Below are 20,434 nucleotides of genomic sequence, written 5' to 3' on the forward strand. Positions count from 1 at the left end.
CTCTTCCCGCTCCCTCTCCCCCCCCTCTCCCCCCCCTCTCCCTCCCCCCCTCTCCCCCCCTCCCCCCCTCTCCCTCCCCTCCCCCTCTCTCCCCTCTCCCCTCTCCCCTCCCCCTCCTCCCCTCCCCCTCTCCCTCCCTCCCCTCCCCTGTTTGTTTCCATGTGGCCCTCTTTTCTTTGCTCATAGCATTCAGCATCATAACCCAATCTGCGGCGACTGATGCTTTTAAGTAAATAGAGATTCAGTGACACAAGGAATTGGGAGGGTGGAAGCATTAAACGCAGGAAATGCCTGGCTCTCTGATAACCAGAGATGAGGCTGCGTGCCTATGGACCAGATATATTGAGTTGCATCTTCAGAGCTTCAGTTAATTATTGACGACGAGTTTCCCTCGGGAACCTTTTTTCCCAGCCTGTTTGTGCACGGCAGGCCTACAGAAAGACAGCAAATCTGAAGTGATTAATCATTGATTGCGTTAGAATAACACGGAGGTAATTAGGCTTAGCATTTGCACAACTTCAGAGCCCAGTTTGAGCTTGAACATGAAAGCCATGGCGGCTGTACAAGACTGAGAGCTGGTGCAATATCCTGCACAGTATTTCTGTTACATAAATAGATCGATTTTCCATTCCCTTGCAGTAATGCTGCTGAATCTGCGCCTGAAAGCACATTTGCTGATGAATAAAAGATAGCGCTTTGAGCCAGAAAGGTACATATTGGGTGGATTGGCTACGAGGCACTGGGAGTTAATGAGACACGGGGCCTGGTCTGAGAATGCAACACTGAGCGAGCTATCGTCGTGTGTCAGTGCGTGGGAGTTGGGTCTGCGCTGTGTGTTGAAATGTTTTCATTTTCCTATTTGCTGTAAGGAATCAAACTGTTCTGCAGCCGACTGACGCGCTTTATTCCGATTATGTGTCATGTAGGTGAATCGGAAAGTAGCCCACCCCCTCCTATAGGTTTAGCAGCCAACACCTACTCTCCTTCACAGCGAGTGGCCCTTGATGTTGATGATTCCGCTGCTGGTATTTGGGAAAATTACTATACCTTGATCTTTTATTTAAACATTTATAGTGTGTTGCCCACTTGTTTAACCAATCTGTTTTACCTACCCACTGTCCTAATGGTCTTTGCTGTTTATATTAACACTGCTTGACATGTGGATATTTGGGGTAACTTTTGTGTGTGTTTTCCCATTGGTCTTCCCCTCAGTAATCGGTGAGCATGGTTATTGCATTTTGTGACAGCCGGGCTACATTTCTTTTCCCAGCACTCGAGTGAGACTGTGTGCTCTGAGACTGTTATGCGTGCATGCCTATGCGATGTCCAACTTGTTTTTTTCGTTTTAAATCTGTTGTCCTTTTGTGTCGCGACAAAGATTGATGCACAACCGATCTAATTGTACATGTCCTTGCTGCCTCTCTCCTTGCAGTGGCTGACAGACTTTCAGCTTCTGCCGTGAATCTTCCCAAACAAATGGAGTCGCTGGTCAGCAAGCTCCTGCCCTCCTCTTCAGCAGCAACCCCACATCCCCCTGAACGAGGCAAGTGACTATCCCACTGGGCGCTGCGCGCGTGGTCTTTGTGGGGTGTGCTTCCTAGGCTTTATTACCGTTACCTTTTCCCGCTGTTTGTTGCGGTGCCGGAGAGCGCACACGCTGCCTTTATTGCCATAAGATGCCAATGATCGAGTCCAATGCCCAATTTGGAAAACAGCAAGCAAAACAAAGCTGTGTTTTCCAAATGGATCGGTTGTGAGTTTCCGGGTCTGTCGACCTCTCTGCCCAATGGATGTGGTAAAAGCGGATTTGAATTCAAGCTGAAATGTTATACCTGCTCATGTTTTTGTGGCAGTGTCTGCATTGCATGTGACAGAATGCAAAGTGTCTCCCATGTTGGGAGGACGCACCAAGTGCTTTTGTCCAATGGTTCCAGCTGAGACTTGGAGCAGGCCGTGCAATGGTGGTCGGGGCGAGCAGCACCTTGTTCTACCGATCCAGCACAGAGCAACAGAACATGGGCTTGGGATTCATAATTCCCCACCGGGCGAGCTGCAAGTCACAGACCGACCACCCACACAGGAGGGCAATTCGTGGAGGCCAAGATCTGATCTGACTGAATGGCGGAGCAGGCTCGAGGGGCTGAATGGCCTCGTCCTGCTCCTATGTCCGTCATTCAGAGTGCCGCTGGTTTGCCGCCTGCTCCCTCACTTGCCGAATGGTGCAAGGTAGAGGTGAGCCAAGGCGGATTCATATTTGACCAGTTCAATATTCAATAAAGGCATGTTGACAAATCCATGACATCTCAACGGCTGAATGTTCAACATCAAAACAATAAAAACAAAAGGATTCTATATCATCAACTTTGCGTTATATTTTGTAGGTAGTTATCAAACACAGTTTTGTTTAAGTTCAGCATGATATGGATATCTGATATTCATATTCTAATTTTATTCCTTACCCTTCTCCCTCTGCACAATGTGCGTCTAATCCACCATCAAAAGAGTGAGCATGAATCCAGTCAATGGAGTGCAGCCACTGCTTGATCAGGGCTGGAGAGAGGGCTTTAAACTAATGAGTGGGGCTTACATCCTAGGGTGTTAAAAGAAGTGGCTGCAAAGATAATGGATGCATTTTCTGGGGAGGTCCCAGCAGATTGGAAAACCACAAATGTAATGCCCCTATTTTTAAAAAAAAAAAGGAGGCAGACAAAAAGCAGGAAACTATAGACCAGTTAGTCTAACATCTGTGGTTGGGAAAATGTTGGCATCCATTATTAAAGAAGCAGTAGCAGGACATTTGGAAAAGCAAAATTTGGTCAGGCAGAGTCAGCATGGATTTATGAAGGAGAAGTCATGTTTGACAAATTTGCTGGATAAAGGGGAACTAGTGGATGTGGTGTGTTTGGACTTTCAGAAGGCATTTGACAAGGTGCCACATAAAAAGGTTACTGCACAAGATAACAGTTGGTGGTAATATATTAGCATGGATAGAGGATTGGCTAACTAACAGAAAACAGAGAGTTGAGATAAATGGTTCATTTTCTGGTTAGCAACCAGTAACTAGTGTGGTGCCACAGGGATCAGTGCTGGGACCCCAACTATTTACAATCTATATTACTGACTTGGAAGAAGGGACTGAGTGTAACATAGCCAAGTTTGCTGATGATACAAATGGGAGGAAAAGCAATATGTGAGGAGGACATAAAATCTGCAAAAGGACATACAGGCTAAGTGAGTGGGCAAAAATTTGGCAGCTGGAGAACAATGTTGGAAAGTGTGAGGTCATGCACTTTGGTAGAAAAAAAATCAAAGAGCAAGTTATTATTTAAATGGAGAAAGATTGCAAGGTGCTGCAGTACAGCGGGACCTGGGGGTAATTGTGCATGGAACACAAAAGGATAGTATGCAGGTACAGTAAGTGATCAGGAAGACCAATGGAATCTTGGCCTTTATCGCAAAGGGGATGGAGTATAAAAGCAGGGAAGTCTTGTTACAGTTATACAGGGTATTGGTGAAGCCACACCTGGAATACTGGGGGGGGGGGAAATGGAAAAAAAACAAATTTAAAAGCTCAGGGGTATTTGACAATTCGGAAGGACAGAAAAAGGAGGCGGGGTAGCACTGGTAATAAAGGATGGGATCAGTGCGTTAGTGAGAAACGATATTGGCTCAGAAGATCAAGATGTTGAATCAGTTTGGGTGGAGATAAGAAATAATAAGGGGAAATATTTGCTGGTGGGTGTAGTTTATAGGCTCCCTAATAATAGCTATACTGTTGGACAGAGTATAATTCAAGAAATAATGGAGGCTTGTAATAAAGGAACAGCAATAATCGTGGGCGATTTTAACCTTCATATTGATTGGACAACTCAAATTGGCCAGGGTAGACATGAGGAAGAGTTCATAGTGTTTCCGGGATAGTTTCCTTGAACCCAATTTTGGCCATGGTTGCTCCAATTTTTTTTGGAGTAAGTTGTATTTTCTGGCGTAAGTTTAAAAAAAACGCCATTTTCCCCAATAAACTTGCTCCAGAGTAACTTAGTTAGGTACGATTTTTTGAGTTTTTTTTCAAAAGGGGGCCTTCCCAGCCACTTAAGTTTTGGCCATTTATGCCACTTTGGCGAGCTAACACTTACTCCAAATCGTGTGGCCAGCTCTGAAAAACATTACAGGCAGTTAAGAATTTGGCGCAGGCTAGTACATTTAAAGCACCACAGTTCCGAGCTTCACACCATTTATTTTAGAAATATAGAAACATAGAAAATAGGTGCAGGAATAGGCCATTCAGCCCTTCGAACCTGCACCACCATTCAATAAGATCATGGCTGATCATTCACCTCAGTACCCCTTTCCTGCTTTCTCTCCATACCCCTTGATCCCTAAGGGCCAGATCTAACTACCCCTTGAATATATCCAATGAACTGGCATCAACAAATCTTTGCGGCAGGGAATTCCATAGATTAACAACTCTGAGTGAAGAAGTTTCTCCTCATCTCAGTCCTAAATGGCCTTCCCCGTATCCTAAGATGATGTCCCCTGGTTCTGCACTTCCCCAACATCGGGAACATTCTTCCCGCATCGAACCTGTCCAGTCCCATCAGAATCTTATATGTTTCTATGAAATCCCCCCTCATCCTTCTAAACTCCAGTGAATAAAGGCCCAGTTGATCCAGTCTCTCCTCATATGACAGTCCAGACATCCCTGGAATCAGTCTGGTGAACCTTTGCTGCGCTCCCTCAATAGCAAGAATGTCCTTCATCAGATTAGGAGACCAAAACTGAACACAATATTCCAGGTGAGGCCTCACTAAGGCCTTGTACAACTGCAGTAAGATCTCCCTGCTCCTATACTCAAATCCCCTAGCTATGAAGGCCAACATGCCATTTGCCACCTTCACCGCCTGCTGTACCTGCATGCCCACTTTCAGTGACTGATGAACCATGACACCCAGGTCTCGTTGCACCTCCCCTTTTCCTAATCTGCCACCATTCAGATAATATTCTGCCTTTGTGTTTTTTGCCCCCAAAATGGATAGCCTAACATTTATCCACATTATACTGCATCTGCCATGCATTTGCCCACTCGCCTAACCTGTCCAAGTCACCCTGCAGCCTCTTACCGTCCTCCTCACAGCTCTCACTGCCACCCAGTTTAGTGTCATCCGCAAGCTTGGAGATATTACTCAATTCCTTCATTTAAATCGTTAATGTATATTGTAAAGAGCTAGGGTCCCAGCACTGAGCCCTGCGGCACTCCACTAGTCACTGTCTGCCATTCTGAAAAGGACCTGTTTATCCAAACTCTCTGCTTTCTGTCTGCCAACCAGTTCTCTATCCAAGTCAGTACATTACCACCAATACCATGCGCTTTGATTTTGCACACCAATCTCTTGTGTGGGACCTTGTCAAAAGCCTTTTGAAAGTCCAAATACGCCACATCCACTGGTTCTCCCTTGTCCACCTCTGCTAGTTACATCCTCAAAAAATTCCAGAAGATTTGTCAAGCATGATTTCCCTTTCATAAATCCATGCTGACTTGGACCGATCCTGTCACTGCTTTCCAAATGTGCTGCTATTTCATCCTTAATGATTGATTCCAACATTTTCCCCACTACTGATGTCAGGCTAACTGGTCTATAATTACCCGTTTTCTCTCTCTCCGTTTTTAAAAAGTGGTGTTACATTAGCTACCCTCCAGTCCATAGGAACTGATCCAGAGTCGATAGACTGTTGGAAAATGATTGCCAATGCATCCACTATTTCTAGGGCCACTTCCTTAAGTACTCTGGGATGCAGACTATCAGGCCCCGGGGATTTATCGGCCTTCAATCCCATCAATTTCCCTAACACAATTTCCCACCTTATAAGGATATCCTTCAGTTCCTCCTTCTCACAAGACCCACAGTCCCTTAGTACATTCGGAAGGTTATTTGTGTCTTCCTTCGTGAAGACAGAACCTAAGTATTTGTTCAATTGGTCTGCCATTTTTTTGTTCCCCATTATAAATTCACCTGAATCCGACTGCAAGGGACCTACGTTTGTCTTCACTAATCTTTTTCTCTTCACATATTTATAGAAGCTTTTGCAGTCAGTTTTTATGTTCCCTGCAAGCTTCCTCTCGTACTCTATTTTCCCCCTCTTAATTAAACCCTTAGTCCTCCTCTGTTGAATTCTAAATTTCTCCCAGTCCTCAGGTTTGTTGCTTTTTCTAGCCAATTTATATTCCTCTTCCTTGGTTTTAACACTATCCTTAATTTCCCTTGTTAGCCATGGTTGAGCCACCTTCCCTATTTTATTTTTACTCCAGACAGGGATGTACAATTGCTGAAGTTCATCCATGTGATCTTTAAATGTTTGCCATTTTTTATCCACTGTCAACCCTTTAAGTATCCTTTGCCAGTCTATTCTCGCCAATTCACGCCTCATACCGTCAAAGTTACCCTTCCACTGTTCTATCTTTCTTGGGTCCAAAGTGGATAATCTCAGCCAGGGGAAATAACCTTTCAACATCTATTTAATCAACTTAGCTTATAGTTTTTTAACTCATTACTTGATCTAGTTTAAGTTATAGGTAGACTATATGAAATATTTAAATATGTAACATGAACCACTACAAGTATTGAAGCCAAAAAACACAACCTCCTTCCCCTCTCTGCACCAAATTCCCACTTGCCAAATTCCCAACTTTTGCACTCTGTTTCTGACAACTCTGAGCGACCCTGAATAAATACTACAGGATATTCCCCACTCACCAGGCGAACATCGGGTCGTCCCTTCGGCCAGGGATAGGGGCTGTGAGCATCGGGTCCTGCTCACAGCCTGCAGGACACGCTGGGAGGGCGAGGAGCATGTGCGCAGACTCCACTGCGCATGCGCGCAGCTGCCGGCAGTGTTTTCTGCGCTGGACTGTTGCTCCGTCCTCCACTTCACTATCTATGCCACACTAGGACACGGGACTTGGTAGAGCGGGCAGGATGGGGCCACTTTTTTTTGGCGCCGTTTCCAGTGCACAAAGACGGCGCATTTAGGGTAATTGTGCCGAAAAAAAGGGTTGGGGAAAATTGGGCCCTTAGAACAGTACGTTGCAGAACCAACCAGGGAGCAGGCTATCTTAAATCTGGTGTTGTGTAATGAGACAGGATTAATAAACGATCCAGTAAAGGATCCTCTAGGAATGATTGACCATAACATGGTTGAATTTCAAATTCAGTTGGAGAGAGAAAGTTGGATCTCAAACCAGGTTCCTCAGCTTAAACAAAGGAGACTACAAAGGTATGAGGGCAGAGTTGGCTAAAGTGGACTGGGATTAAAGTGTGGGATGGTTGATAAGCAGTGGCAGACATTTAAGGAGATATTTCATAACTCTCAACAAAAATATATTCCAATGAGAAGGAAAGACTAAGGGAAGGGATAACCATCCGTGGCTAACTAAGGAAATAAGGGATGATATCAAATTGAAAACAAGGGCATACAATGTGGCCAAGACTTGTGGGGGGCCAGAGAATTGGGAAAGAACAACTCAAAAAATAATAGAGAGGGAAGATAGATTATGAAAGCAAACTAGCACGAAATATAAAAACAGATAGTAAGAGTTTCTACAGGTACATGAAAAGGAAGAGTGGATAATGTAAATGTTGGTCCCCTGGAGGATGAGACTGGGGAATTAATAATGGAGAGCAGGGAAATGGCAGAGACGTTGAACAAATATTATGTATCGATCTTCACGGTAGAAGACCTTAAAAACATACCAATAGTGGATAATCAAGGGGCTATAGGGAGGGAGGAACTTAATACAATCACTCTCACTGAAGAAGTAGTACTCAATGAAATAATGGGACTAAATGTGGACAAGTCCCCTGGACTCTGATGGCTTACATCCTAGGGTCTAAAAATAAGTGCTTGCAGAGATAGTGGATGCATTGGATGTAATCTACCAAAAGTCCCTGGATTCTGGGGCGGTCCCAGTGGATTAGAAAACCTATTTTAAAAAAAAAAAGAAAGCAGACAGAAAGCAGGAAACTATAGACCTGTTAGCCGAACATCTGTCGTTGGGAAAATGCTGGCTTCCATTATTAAGGAAGCAGTAGTAGGACATTGAATCATGCTTTTCCAAATCAAGCAAAATTAGCATGGTTTTATGACAAATTTGCTGGCGTTCGTTGGGGATGTAACGAGCAGGGTGGATGAGGGGGAAACAATGGATGTGGTGTATTTGGATTTCCAGAAGGCATTCAATAAGGTGCATCATAACAGGTTACTGCACAAGATTAATGTTCACGAGGTTGAGGGCAATATATTAGCATGGATAAAGGATTGGCTAACTAAGAGAAAACAGAGCGTTGGGATAAATGGGTCATTTTCCAGTTGATAAACAGTAACTAGTGGGGTGCTGCAGGGATCAGTGCTGGGGCCTCCACTATTTACAATCTATATTAATGACTTGGATGAAGGGACCGAGTGTAATGTAGCTAAGTTTGCTGATGATACAAAGATGGGTGGGGAAGCAAATTATGAGGAGGACACAATAAATCTGCAAAGGGATATAGACAGGCTAAGTGAGTGAGCAAAAATTTGGCAGATGGAGTATAATGTGAGAAAATGTGAGGTTATCCACTTTGACTGAAAAAATAGAAAAGCAAATTATAATTTAAATGGAGCAAAATTGCAAAGTGCTGCAGTACAGAGGAATCTGGGGGTCCTTGTGCATGAAACATAAAAAGTTAGTATGCAGGTACAGCAAGTAACTAGGAAGGCAAATGAAACTTAAGCCTTTTTGCAAGGGGGATAGAGTATAAAAGCAGAGAAGTCCTGTTACAACAGGATATTGGTAAGGCCACACCTAGAGTACTGCATGCAATTTTGGTCTCCATATTTAAGGAAGGATATACTTGCATTGGAAACTATTCAGAGAAAGCTCACAAGGTTGATTCCGGAAATGAGGAGGTTGACGTATGAGGATAGGTTGAGTAGGTTGGGCCTGCACTCAATTGGAGTTCAGAAGAATGGGAACTGATATTGAAACATATAAGATAATGAAGGGGCTCGACAGAGAGGATATTTCCACTCATATATAGGGGGCATAGTCTCAGAATAAGGGGCCGCCCATTTAAAACTGAGATGAGGAGGAATTTCTTCTCCGAGGGTTGTAAATCTGTAGAATTCTCTGCCCCAGAGAGCTGTGGAGGCTGGGTCATTGAATGTAGTTAAGGCTGAGATAGACAGATTTTTGAACAATAAGGATTATAAAAAACGAGCAGAAAAGTGGAGCTGAATCCATGATCAGATCAGCCATGATCTTATTGAATGGTGGAGCAGGCTCGAGGGGCCGTATGGCCTACTCCTGCTCGCTCCTATTTCTTATGCTGTTATGGTCTTATAAGAGACAGACTACATGATGCCTGACTTACTTGTTCAACCACTGGCTTTGGTTGGACTTATCCTTCACTCTGCCTCTCTTAATTGCTGACTTACTGTATGGGATTCACGACCACAAATTTATGTCTGGTTCCAATGATCTATCTCTATTTTGAAGTTTTTAAGATAACATGAAATTTGAGAGAATATGACTACAAAAAATTGTTTTTTTTCCCCTTTAGGAATAAATACCTTTTTTTAGATTTGTAATTTTCAAGGAGCTAGCAAATCCGTGATACTTTGCATCTATCCTTTGATTACTGAACCAGATTTACAGATTCTCCTTTAGCAATTTTAAGAAGTACTGAGGGTGAAATTGATCTCAGTCGGCAGAGCAAAGCGGGACTGTCGGCAGTCAGCGGGAAGAGAATCTTGCAGATGCAAAGCGGGCGGACAATTCACTATCCGCTGATTTGGACCATCGCCCAACACCCATTTCACCCCCAGACAGGGTCGGCAACCCTGTCAGGATACATTCCTGGGGCTTTCATCACATGACCTGCTGCCGACAACTGCCCCGCCCCCACACTCCCGCCATTGGTCAGCCAACACGCCTATCCTCATGGTGCCCCGCCTTTCCACATTCGCTACCCGCCCGGATGATTCTTCGCTGTCAGTCAACCACCTTTCTCCCCACTTCTGATATTTTTATAATAGTGTTCACATTTTTTTTTAAATCGCAGTACTAACAAAACAGGTGGGTTTGGAGCGTGCGGGCAGTTAAATTGTTAAAAATGGGATTCCGGACTTGATCCCGCCTCCAATCCGCCCACTTCCGGTAATAACCGGGGCGGTGCCAGCCCCCTCCTCCCCCACTGATCCCCTGTCAAAACCACTCGATTCCCGACCATCCCACCCAAACTCCGGCTGACACCCGCCCCGAACCTCACCACAATCCCCGACCTAACCCATCCCGACCCCTGACACCCCCACCCCCCGAACCTCGCCACAATCCCCGACCTAACCCATCCCGACCCCTGACACCCCCACCCCCCGAACCTCGCCACAATCCCCGACCTAACCCATCCCGACCCCTGACACCCCCACCCCCCGAACCTCGCCACAATCCCCGACCTAACCCATCCCGACCCCTGACACCCCCACCCCCCGAACCTCACCACAATCCCCGACCTAACCCATCCCGACCCCTGACACCCCACCCCCCGAACCTCACCACAATCCCCGACCTAACACATCCCGATCCCCTGACACCCCACCCCCCGAACCTCACCACAATCCCCGACCTAACCCATCCCGACCCCTGACACCCCACCCCCCGAACCTCACCACAATCCCCGATCTAACCCATCCCGACCCCTGACACCCCACCCCCCGAACCTCACCACAATCCCCGATCTAACCCATCCCGACCCCTGACACCCCCACCCCCCGAACCTCACCACAATCCCCGATCTAACCCATCCCGATCCCCGATCCCCAACACCTCCCCCCACCACCATTGCCCGATCCCTAACTCCCTCCCCCGCGATTCCCAATCCCCGACCTAACCCATCCCTACCCCTGACACCCCGCTGATCTGCGATCCCCAACACCCGCCCCCACCCCCACCGATACTCGGTCCCTATCCTCTTCCTCCCCCCTACCCCCCCCCCCCTGCTAATCCCTGATCTCCCAGATCTCCAACACCTTCCCCGCCGATTCCCCCAGATCCCCAACACCCACCTCCACCGATGCCCCCCACACCCCCGCTGATCCCCCGATCCCCAACTATGCCAACCCCCTGCCTAGCCTCCCGGGATTCCTGCCCACCTTGGAGGCCCCCATCCGCCTCCCCTGAAACGTCCGGCCGCGATATTTGTTCTCGGGGGTTCGGCTGGCGGCAGTGATGGGAGATTAGTCTGTAATTGCTGGAGACTCCCGGGCGATTCAGGAGTGTTGGCGCCCCTACTCCCAATGCATCCAGAAATCTGTATCCCTTCTCGTTGCGTATAATGTACAGGCCGGTGAAGCAGCAAACGTTTGTGTAAGCATTATTGATTGACTATGTACGGTTCAGGGCATATGTAACGGCGCAATCTGTGCTTCAACACTGCCACCCACTGGATGCAGAGATGCTGAGGTCCCTCGAGTGGCTGTCTGGGAGGTGATGCCAGGACCACACACCATGATGCCCCACCTTGCCCCCCCCCCCCCCCCCCGTTTGCAGGGTTGTTCAGGTGGCACTTCATTGGCATGGGGTACATCTCTGGTGCCTGCCTGGCCCACACTCGTGGAAGCAACGTCGCTGGTGCAATCGTGGGGTGGGGGAGGGGCTGCCAAGCTTCCCAACGTGGCAACCCTGCTCATCTGGGGGCCATTGTTAAAACAGTGAGAAGCCTCTCACTCGGTAAACCGGTCTCCGCGGTAACACTGCGTACCGAGTGGGTACCAGGAGCAGGGGCTCCCAGTTTAGGGGTCACCATCCCTGGCCATGACTTGGCGGGTGGACATTCCAGCAGCAAGGAAACGCCTGGACATGGGGAAGACCCAGTCAGTGGGGGCCTCCATTGTTTCCCTGCAGATCGGCCAGAGTTAGAGCTGGAGACCAGCACAGCATTGAACTCCAGGCTTCAATTTCAATTCAGCCAGATCAAGGGAGCCGGTCCAAGTTGTCCCGTTTCAGGCCATCAAAAAGGTCTGCCTGAGCCCACAGACACAAGTTAAAGGCTCAGAGTGGTTCAAGCTGTGATCCTATACTTTTTCTCTCGGGGTTAGAACATAAGAACGTAAGAAATAGGAGCAGGAGTAGGCGCTTGGGCCCCTCAAGCCTGCTCCGCCATTCAATAAGATGATGGCTGATCTGATCATGGACTCGGCTCCACTTCTCTGCCTGCTCCCCATAACCCTTTACTCCCTTATCGCTCAAAAATCTGTCTATCTCCACCTTAAATATATTCAATGACTCAGCCTCCACAGCGCTCTCGGGCAGAGAATTCCATAGATTTACAACCCTCTGAGAAGAAATTCCTCCTCATCTCAGTTTTAAATGGGTGGCCCTTATTCTGAGACTATATTCTCTAGTTTTAGTTTCCCCTATGAGTGGAAATATCCTCTCTGCATCCACCTTGTTGAGCCCCCTCATTATCCATCGCTGGAAAGGCCGGCATTTATTGCCCACCCCGAGTTGCCCTGAGAAAGTTGCGGTGAGCCGCCTTCAGCCGCTGGTAGCGGTTTGATATAGCTGATGGGTTTTCTGGGCCATTTCAGAGGGCAGTTAGGAGTCAACCGCATTGCTGTGGGTCTGGAGTCACATATAGGCCAGAACCGGGTAAGGGCGGCAGATTTCCTTCCCTAAAGTACATGAGTGAACCAGTTGGGTTTTTACGACAATCCGACAGCTTCGTGGTCACTCTTACTGATAGCAAATTTATAAATTTGTTTTAACTCAAGTGGCAAATGGAATTCAATCCAGAGATGTGTGAGGAGGGATAACACATTAATTGGTAGGACATTGAGAAGTGTAGAGGAACAAAGGAACCTTGGAGTGCAGGTCCACAGATCCCTGAAGGTAGCAGGCTGGGTAGATAAGGTGGTTAAGAAGGCATACAGAACACTTTCCTTTATTAGCCGAGGCATAGAAAACAAGAGCAGGGAGGTTATACTTGAACTGTATAAAACACTGGTTAGGCCACAGCTAAAGTACTGCGTGCAGTTCTGGTCACCACATTACAGGAAAGATGTGATTGCACTGGAGAGGGTACAGAGGAGATTTACGAGGCTGTTGCCTGGACTAGAGAATTTTACATATGAAGAAAGATTGGATAGGGTGGGTTGTTTTCTTTGGAACAGAGGAGGCTGAGGGGAGACCTTATTGAGGTGTATAAAATTGAGGGGCCTGGATAGAGTGGATAGGACGGACCTATTTCCGTTAGCAGAGGGGTCAACAACCAGGGGCCATAGATTTAAAGTAATTGGGGGGAGGTTTAGAGGGGATTTGAGGGGAAATTTCTTCTGGGGGTGTAGAACTCACTGCCTGAAAGGGTGGTAGAGGCAGAAACCCTCACCACATTTAAAAAATACTTGGATGTACACTTGAAGTGCTGTAACCTACAGGGATACGGACCCAGAGCTCGAAAGTGGGATTAGGCTGGGTAGCTCTTGGTCGGCCGGCGCGGACACGATGGGCCGAAATGGCCTCCTTCCCTGCTGTAAATGTCTGATTTGAATTGAATTCAGATCATATTGGGATTTGAACTCCTGTTCTCTGGATTACCTGCCCAATAACACAAGCAGCACACTACCGTACCCGATGGTCATTCTCAGATTCTCAGTGGGAATGTTTGGCTGCCTGTTCTGTACCTCGAAACCTGCTCATTTCTCCACTACATCGAGAGTAGACATCCACTTATTCTCAAAATAAATCCTGTTTTCCTCACAGCTGGATTTGTCCTTTGATTCTGGGGATGTGGGCATCGCTGGGAAGGCTGGAATGTATTGCTCATTCCCCAGTTGCTCTTCAGAAGGTTGTCGAAATCTCGACTCCCGATAAACGACTCGGACACCTTCAGCTCCGGCAGTAGTTTCTTTAATTTACTTGCAGCAAGAGGAAAGGTCTCACCCAGTCAAACGCTATGTGGAGACCCCCCGAAATGGTACAATTCCACGAGATATTTATACAGTAAAACCAAGTTATGGCCTCTCCCTGTGTATTGGCTCTGTCTCGCAGTCAGTGAATACAGATAGAGAGTTAATGACTACATCCTTGTCCTGACATGGTTTCCAGATATTTCCTTTTGTCAGGGTTATTAGTTGGTCAGCCGGCCATCACTCGATGAGAGTATGGTAATGAGCTATTACCTGCGTTGCATTGTGTCAGGATTGTCCAGTTTCCTGGTCAGTTATCTTTTTGCATCAAATGGATGAGGTCTGTACAAGAGATAATGGCTGGTGGTTTGAGTATTTCGAAAAGGGTGGGGTGGAGTGGAACTGGTGTTGTATAGACAATAGGAGAGCACCATGGGGGTACTTGTCTCAGCAGGACTTAGCCACCAGACAGCTAGGAGGCATCAGCCATTTCAAGCCAGGTTTATCTGTTTATGCAAACCGACTGCTTGTTGCAGAAATTTCTGGAAGGACCAGGACTCCATTTTGTTTTATATTAAAAGGGCACAAAAATACAGTGTGGTACAGCTTAGATAAAAATACATTTCCACATTCCCCCATTTTGTCCTTCACAGGGACAACTTAATCCATTCTGATCTTGTACAGTCTCTCTATTTCCACACAAGAGCCTTCAGTAGTTGTTACCATAACTCTAGCCATGGTCTTTCTCACCGTGGCACAGCAACACTTAACTAAGACAAGTAATAGACATAGGGCGAAGACTATCAGCAGGAATATGATGAAACCCTGTACCACAGATCTCCCTAGGCATCCTAACTATCCCGATGCCCAACCTCACAAGGTGATACCGTCCTGGCCAACTGTCTGTTTATATTCTATTACCTTTTTCCTAATGTATTCAGCTAGACTGCCGATTTCTTCTGACTTATCTGGAATATACATACAGCATTCTCCACCTATTAATGCGCATGTCCCTCCTTGGCTAGGAGATAATCTAAGGCCATACGATTTTGGAGAGCCACTGTTCGAATAGCTACCATTTCATCATTCACCCCTTCGAAGGCTTGGGAAGTTGCGTTGGCTACTGATTCGACTAAGTTAGCCAGTTCCCGTAACTGCCATTCGGTTGATGCTATTCCATAGGGTGGCACCATTACCTTGAATATTCCATTTAGCCATGTCAAATCTTGTTTAAATCTATGACTTCCATAGGCATCCCTTAGAGTCTTTGTTGATCTGATAAAGGGTACCACATATCCTAAGTAACAGGACCCTGTCCAGTTGGCTGGTAACCATGGGTAGGCTTTATGGCCACAAATAAAGTAGGTGCAATTATAGGACGTCAGCTCCTGGTTCTTTCGTGCCAGCCATACTCAAGTGGTCTCACCTTTCCACCCTTCACCTGGGGCTTTGTTATGGACCATTGTCCAGCCAACGGTTGCTATCTTTCTCCCATCAGTCGGATTAGTTGTGACTTGCCATTTAGTCATTTGGGAACGCTTGCTGCGTCCCATTTCTGGTCCTTTAGTCTCATTACTCATATTATACCTTCAGGATTTCCTATTCCGTGAGTAATACTTAGGAAGGGTGGCTGACAGTTACTATAATTTGGCTGGTACCATCCCTGGAAGGTTGTAAGTTTATACCCTGCTGACCTCCATTCTGTTAGATCCTTAGTTTCTGACACCTGGGTTAGGTTTGTCCTATTTTGCACTACAACCATTCGACCATTTCTGATTCGTTAAAGGGGACAGATCTCAGGGGAATACCCCCTTCGGAGTGGACGGGTACATGGGAACATATCCAACAACTCGACAAGTTTCTTTCTTGAGCATACTTATGACTCAGTGCCATAAATACGTTTACCTGCAGTTCCCTTCGGTTGCGTGTCTGTACCCCTGGTATTATCAATAATGCAAAGCAAAACCCTGTCAAGCCCAGCACCATCAGTCCCCATAGTCCATACAGTTCCTTATTCAGTCTTCCTTTTTCTGTTCCTCTGGTTTCTTCTTCCCTTCCTCCTGGTCGGGTGCCCTTTTGCAATGGGACGCATGGATCCATGTTGGTCTTTCCTTTACTTTGATTGCAGTATTAAGTCGCCAGCAAGACCTGGTATGGTCCTTCAAATCTTGGCTGTAGTCTGCTTTTTCTTTTAAAGATTTTGATGTAAGCGAATTCCCTGGGCTCCAGGTTATGACACTTTCCTTCCGCTGGCTTGACTTGAGCTTCCTTTACCTGTGAATGAAAGCTGGAAATACATTTGGTTAATGCAATACAATAATTCAACATATTTTCCTCCATTTTGTGGATGTCCATTTGTTTTGCAGTAAATGGTGCTGTAAAAGGTAGTCGTTGGGGACGTCCCATAACTATCTCATGCGGTGACAGGCCTGTTGTTCTGTTGGTTGCAGATCGCATTACCATCAAAGCTAAGGGCAGCAGTTCTGTCCATTTCAGTCCAGTGTCATTACTTAATTTTGCCAGCTTATTTTTAAGCATTCCATTATATCTTTCAACAAGTCCAGCTGATTGTGGATGATAACTGCAATGAAAACGTTGGTTAATCTGTAATGCTTTACACATTTCTCTTATAACAGTTCCTGTGAAATGTGACCCGTTATCACTAGAAAGCGTAGCAGGGATTCCGAAGCACAGTACGATTTCTTTTAACAAACATTTAGCAACAGTAGTGGCATCGGCCTTTTTACATGGAAAGGCTTCAATCCATCTAGAGAATATATCTACAATAATTAATACGTACTTGAATCCTATACACATAGGTAATTCAATAAAATCCATTTACAAAAGGCCCCATCGGATTTGGGTGAGAGGCAGACTCTACTTTTTCCGTCTTACCCGGATTCATTGTCTGACAGGTAACACAATTTTCACACATTTGTTTTGCAATTGCCGAAATATCTGGTGCATACCAAGTTGCCAAAATATAATCTGCCACCCCTCCTTTGCCCGCATGTGTGAATGTATGAACACATCGGGCAATCCATGGAAGTAAGGATCTGGGCGCCACCACGTGGCTGTCGTGGTGAACCCATATTCCTTCTGGATTTTTATAACATTGATCCTTCGTCCAGGTCACCACCTCCTCCTTACTGGCCTGTGTCTGAAAGGCCAGCACGTCATTAATAGTGGGTGGCGGGTCTGAGCAATTATTTTTCTTTAGTGGGAACAATGACACCTGCATCCCCCCTTTTGACACAGCTGCTGACTTAGCTGCATTATCAGCTCTGGCATTCCCAAGTGCCACCTCATTCGACTGGCCTGTATGTGCTTGGCATTTGATAATGGCAAGTTTCAAGGGACATTGAATGGCTCACAGGAGATTTTCCACTTGTTCTGCATTTTTGATAGTGGTTCCTGAAGCAGTCAGGTACCCACGAATCTTCCAAATTTGTCCATAGTCATGTGATACCCCAAAAGCATACCTGGAGTCGGTGTAGATATTAACTGTTTGTCCTTCAGCCAGACGACAGGCTCGAGTTAACGCAAACAATTCAGCTTGTTGGGCTGAAAAGGAGTCTGGAAGAGGCTGTTTCGACAACACTAAACTGGGTTACAACTGCATAAGCCTCTCTAGGTTGGCCTCTATCATTTCATAAGGCTGATCCGTCAATATAGTACACTAGATCAGGGTTACACATTGGTACATCTGTTAAATTGATACGTGGTTTAGTCACTAATTCGGTTACCATTTCACATGAATGGAGTTTGCTGTCGTCTTCTGTGGGGAGTAGACTGGCTGGATTTAAGGTAGTACATCTTTTAATAAGGCTCAGATTTGATAACCGTTAGACTTCATATTTAGTGGTTCTTGCAGAAGTTAGGTGTGGGGTGGCACATTTAGTAAGTAAAATCTCGACAGAGTGTGGGATATCTAAAACGGTTTGATGATTTACAGTTATTGTCTGAGCCTGTTATACAGCGTAATAAGCTGCTGCCAACGAAGGAAGACATCCTGGTAGTCCGCGTGCCACTGGGTCTAGTTGGGCACTGAAATACGCTACCGGTCGCTGCCTGTCCCCATGTAACTGAGTCAAAACAGATTGTGCAAAACCCGACTTGTGATGAACAAATAGTTGAATGTCTTAGTGTAATCTGGTAATCCCAAGGCTGGTGCTGAAGTGAGGGACTGCTTAAGACTCTGGAAAGCATTCCGGGATACTTCATTCCAAATCCTCCTTTAAGCATTGTGAGAATATAGTAAATTCATTCACAGCTCATAGGTCTTGGACAAACCTCCATTTGTCACTATTGGGCTTCTGGACCGGAAGAATCGGTGTGTTACACGGACTTCTCATTTATGCTTGTAGTGATTCACAGAGCACAGAATGCAAAGTACTTGTTTTATAATTTTATTAAAAGGCTTCCAAACCCAAGATTTTCCAATACACCCAAAATGTTGATCAAGGAGAATCACCTGAAATATCTCAATCCCAATTCAAATATTGTACTGCCACTCTTTATCTAAAAAAACAAATCCTCTTACTGAGCTATAGAAGCTTTCGCGTCAAGGTTTTACACCAAGGACAATGGGAGCGTACTCCCCCCCCCCCCCCCCCCCCCAGCCTGCAGCCTCAAGAGACCCACAAAGGCTTTTTTTTAAAAAAAGGCATTACAACGTCCCTTCCCTGTTCTTTATCTCACTTCGAGACTAAATTTAGGTCTTTCAACCCAGTGTAATCAATGATTGTGTGTCTTCTTTCGACAAGAAGTGAGCGTGTCAAAAAAATTCTCTTTTTTTTAAACCACCAGACCGTGTCTCAACAAACCTATCCTTTGTGCATTTCCTAGCTCTGTAACTTCTCATCCAAATAAATCCACACCTGCGTTTCTAAATTAAAATGTCTTAAACTTCCCACATAAAGGGCAACACTATGAAGGGTTTTAAAAAAAACTTCACTCTGTTTGAAAAAGTAGGTGGAGCTAAAACAACAGGCAGTTGCACCACCTTTCCAAACAGGTTTCCAGACACATGAGTAAAAAAACACACAAGCGCACTCATTCAAAGACAGACAGTCACAAAAGTCTCTCTTCATTCAATAAACCTTTTTGTTGGCCAGCTCTTTTTTTATTTGATCCATAAGTCACTACATGTTCTCTCTTTTTTTCCTTGCATATTGATTTAATTCCTCTGTTAATTTTACGTGGGTTCGAAGAATCGTAACTCAGGCCTTTTTCTATTACTTTCCTTTTTTTTTTCTTTTTCCTCTTCTACCTGGATCTCTGTTTATAAGATACTACTCTAGAGATGTTGTTCTCTCTAAATTAAATGAACCATCGGGTGGAAATGGCCTGTTTTCACCCTTGGTCCACTTCACCCATTTTCTTTTTTTAGGTGGTCAATTGAAGACTGACAATTCTAGAGCATGACATAGGCTGGTGTGCCTTTTGTGGTGTTTTAACTTGCTCTGGCACCCATTCTAGATGATTAAGATTTTCCACAGTTTCTGATCTCTCAATCTTTTCGGCCAACCGAGTTCTCTACGCCCACTTCTCCTGGCCGTTACGTGGCCTGAAAAGGCTCTTAATTCGGGCTCAGTCTGGGTGTGTGAGATATGTTGGCACGAACCAACCGTAGTTGATCAATCAGTTACTGTTTCTTTTCTTAATCAATCCTTGTTTTTGCGAATCGCAATTTTCCCGAGTGACTCTTCCCGTTTCTCTCATTGCAATGTCGCACAAAAGTATTGAATACAATAGTATAACAAGGACAACTAGGACAAACAATATTCACACGAGTATACAAATCATAACCTTAAAATCTATCTAAACAAATAATCAATTCTCAGCCTGCGTTGTACGCCACTACAGACTGAGTCCTTAACTTATCCTTATAAAACTTATGGTCTCATTACCTTACCTCTTATCACATGAGAACCTTCGATCGACTAGTGCTCTTTTTACCTTTTCCTACTGAAACCTTCCCCGGGTTGTTTCAAGATATTTCCAGGATCAGATCCCTTCTGCCTGCAAGCTGAGAAAGAAATGATCACAAAATATAACTTTAGCTTTTAAATGTCGAGTCTCGTAGATTGCAGTACCTCCCCTGTGGACAACAGATTACATATGCGATTCAACAGTGAAGAAACCTCTTGTGAGCAAAAGGCTCACCTTGTTTTGGCCACTGTAAGCCTTTCACTGGAGAGGCACTATGCCTATATCCGTTTTACTCACAGGGCAGAGAGTATGCATCTCGGTGGAACCTCCAAGAAGTAACTGTCGAAATCTCGACTCCCGATAAACGACTCGGACACCTTCAACTCCGGCAGAAGTTTCTTTAATTTACTTGCAGCAAGGGGTAAGGTCTCACCCAGTCAAAGGCTACGTGGAGACCCCCCGAAATGGTACAATTCCACGAGATATTTATACAGTCAAACCTAAGTTATGGCCTCTCCCTGTCTATTGGCTCTATCTCGCAGTCAGTGAATACAGATAGAGA

General features: G+C 45.6%; 1 protein-coding gene across 1 annotated transcript in view; it reads left to right on the forward strand.

Annotated features, from left to right (window-relative positions):
• Positions 1-20,434, forward strand: part of LOC139275617 (MAP7 domain-containing protein 2-like) — a 223,728-nt gene that overhangs the window by 116,178 nt on the left and 87,116 nt on the right. The window contains exons 5-6 of the mRNA XM_070892789.1: positions 927-1,150; positions 1,405-1,543. Of these exons, the coding sequence (XP_070748890.1) occupies positions 927-1,150; positions 1,405-1,543 (363 nt within the window). The remainder of the gene's footprint in view (positions 1-926; positions 1,151-1,404; positions 1,544-20,434) is intronic.

Source organism: Pristiophorus japonicus, chromosome 11, assembly GCF_044704955.1.
Source record: "Pristiophorus japonicus isolate sPriJap1 chromosome 11, sPriJap1.hap1, whole genome shotgun sequence".
NCBI classification, from domain to species: domain Eukaryota; kingdom Metazoa; phylum Chordata; class Chondrichthyes; family Pristiophoridae; genus Pristiophorus; species Pristiophorus japonicus.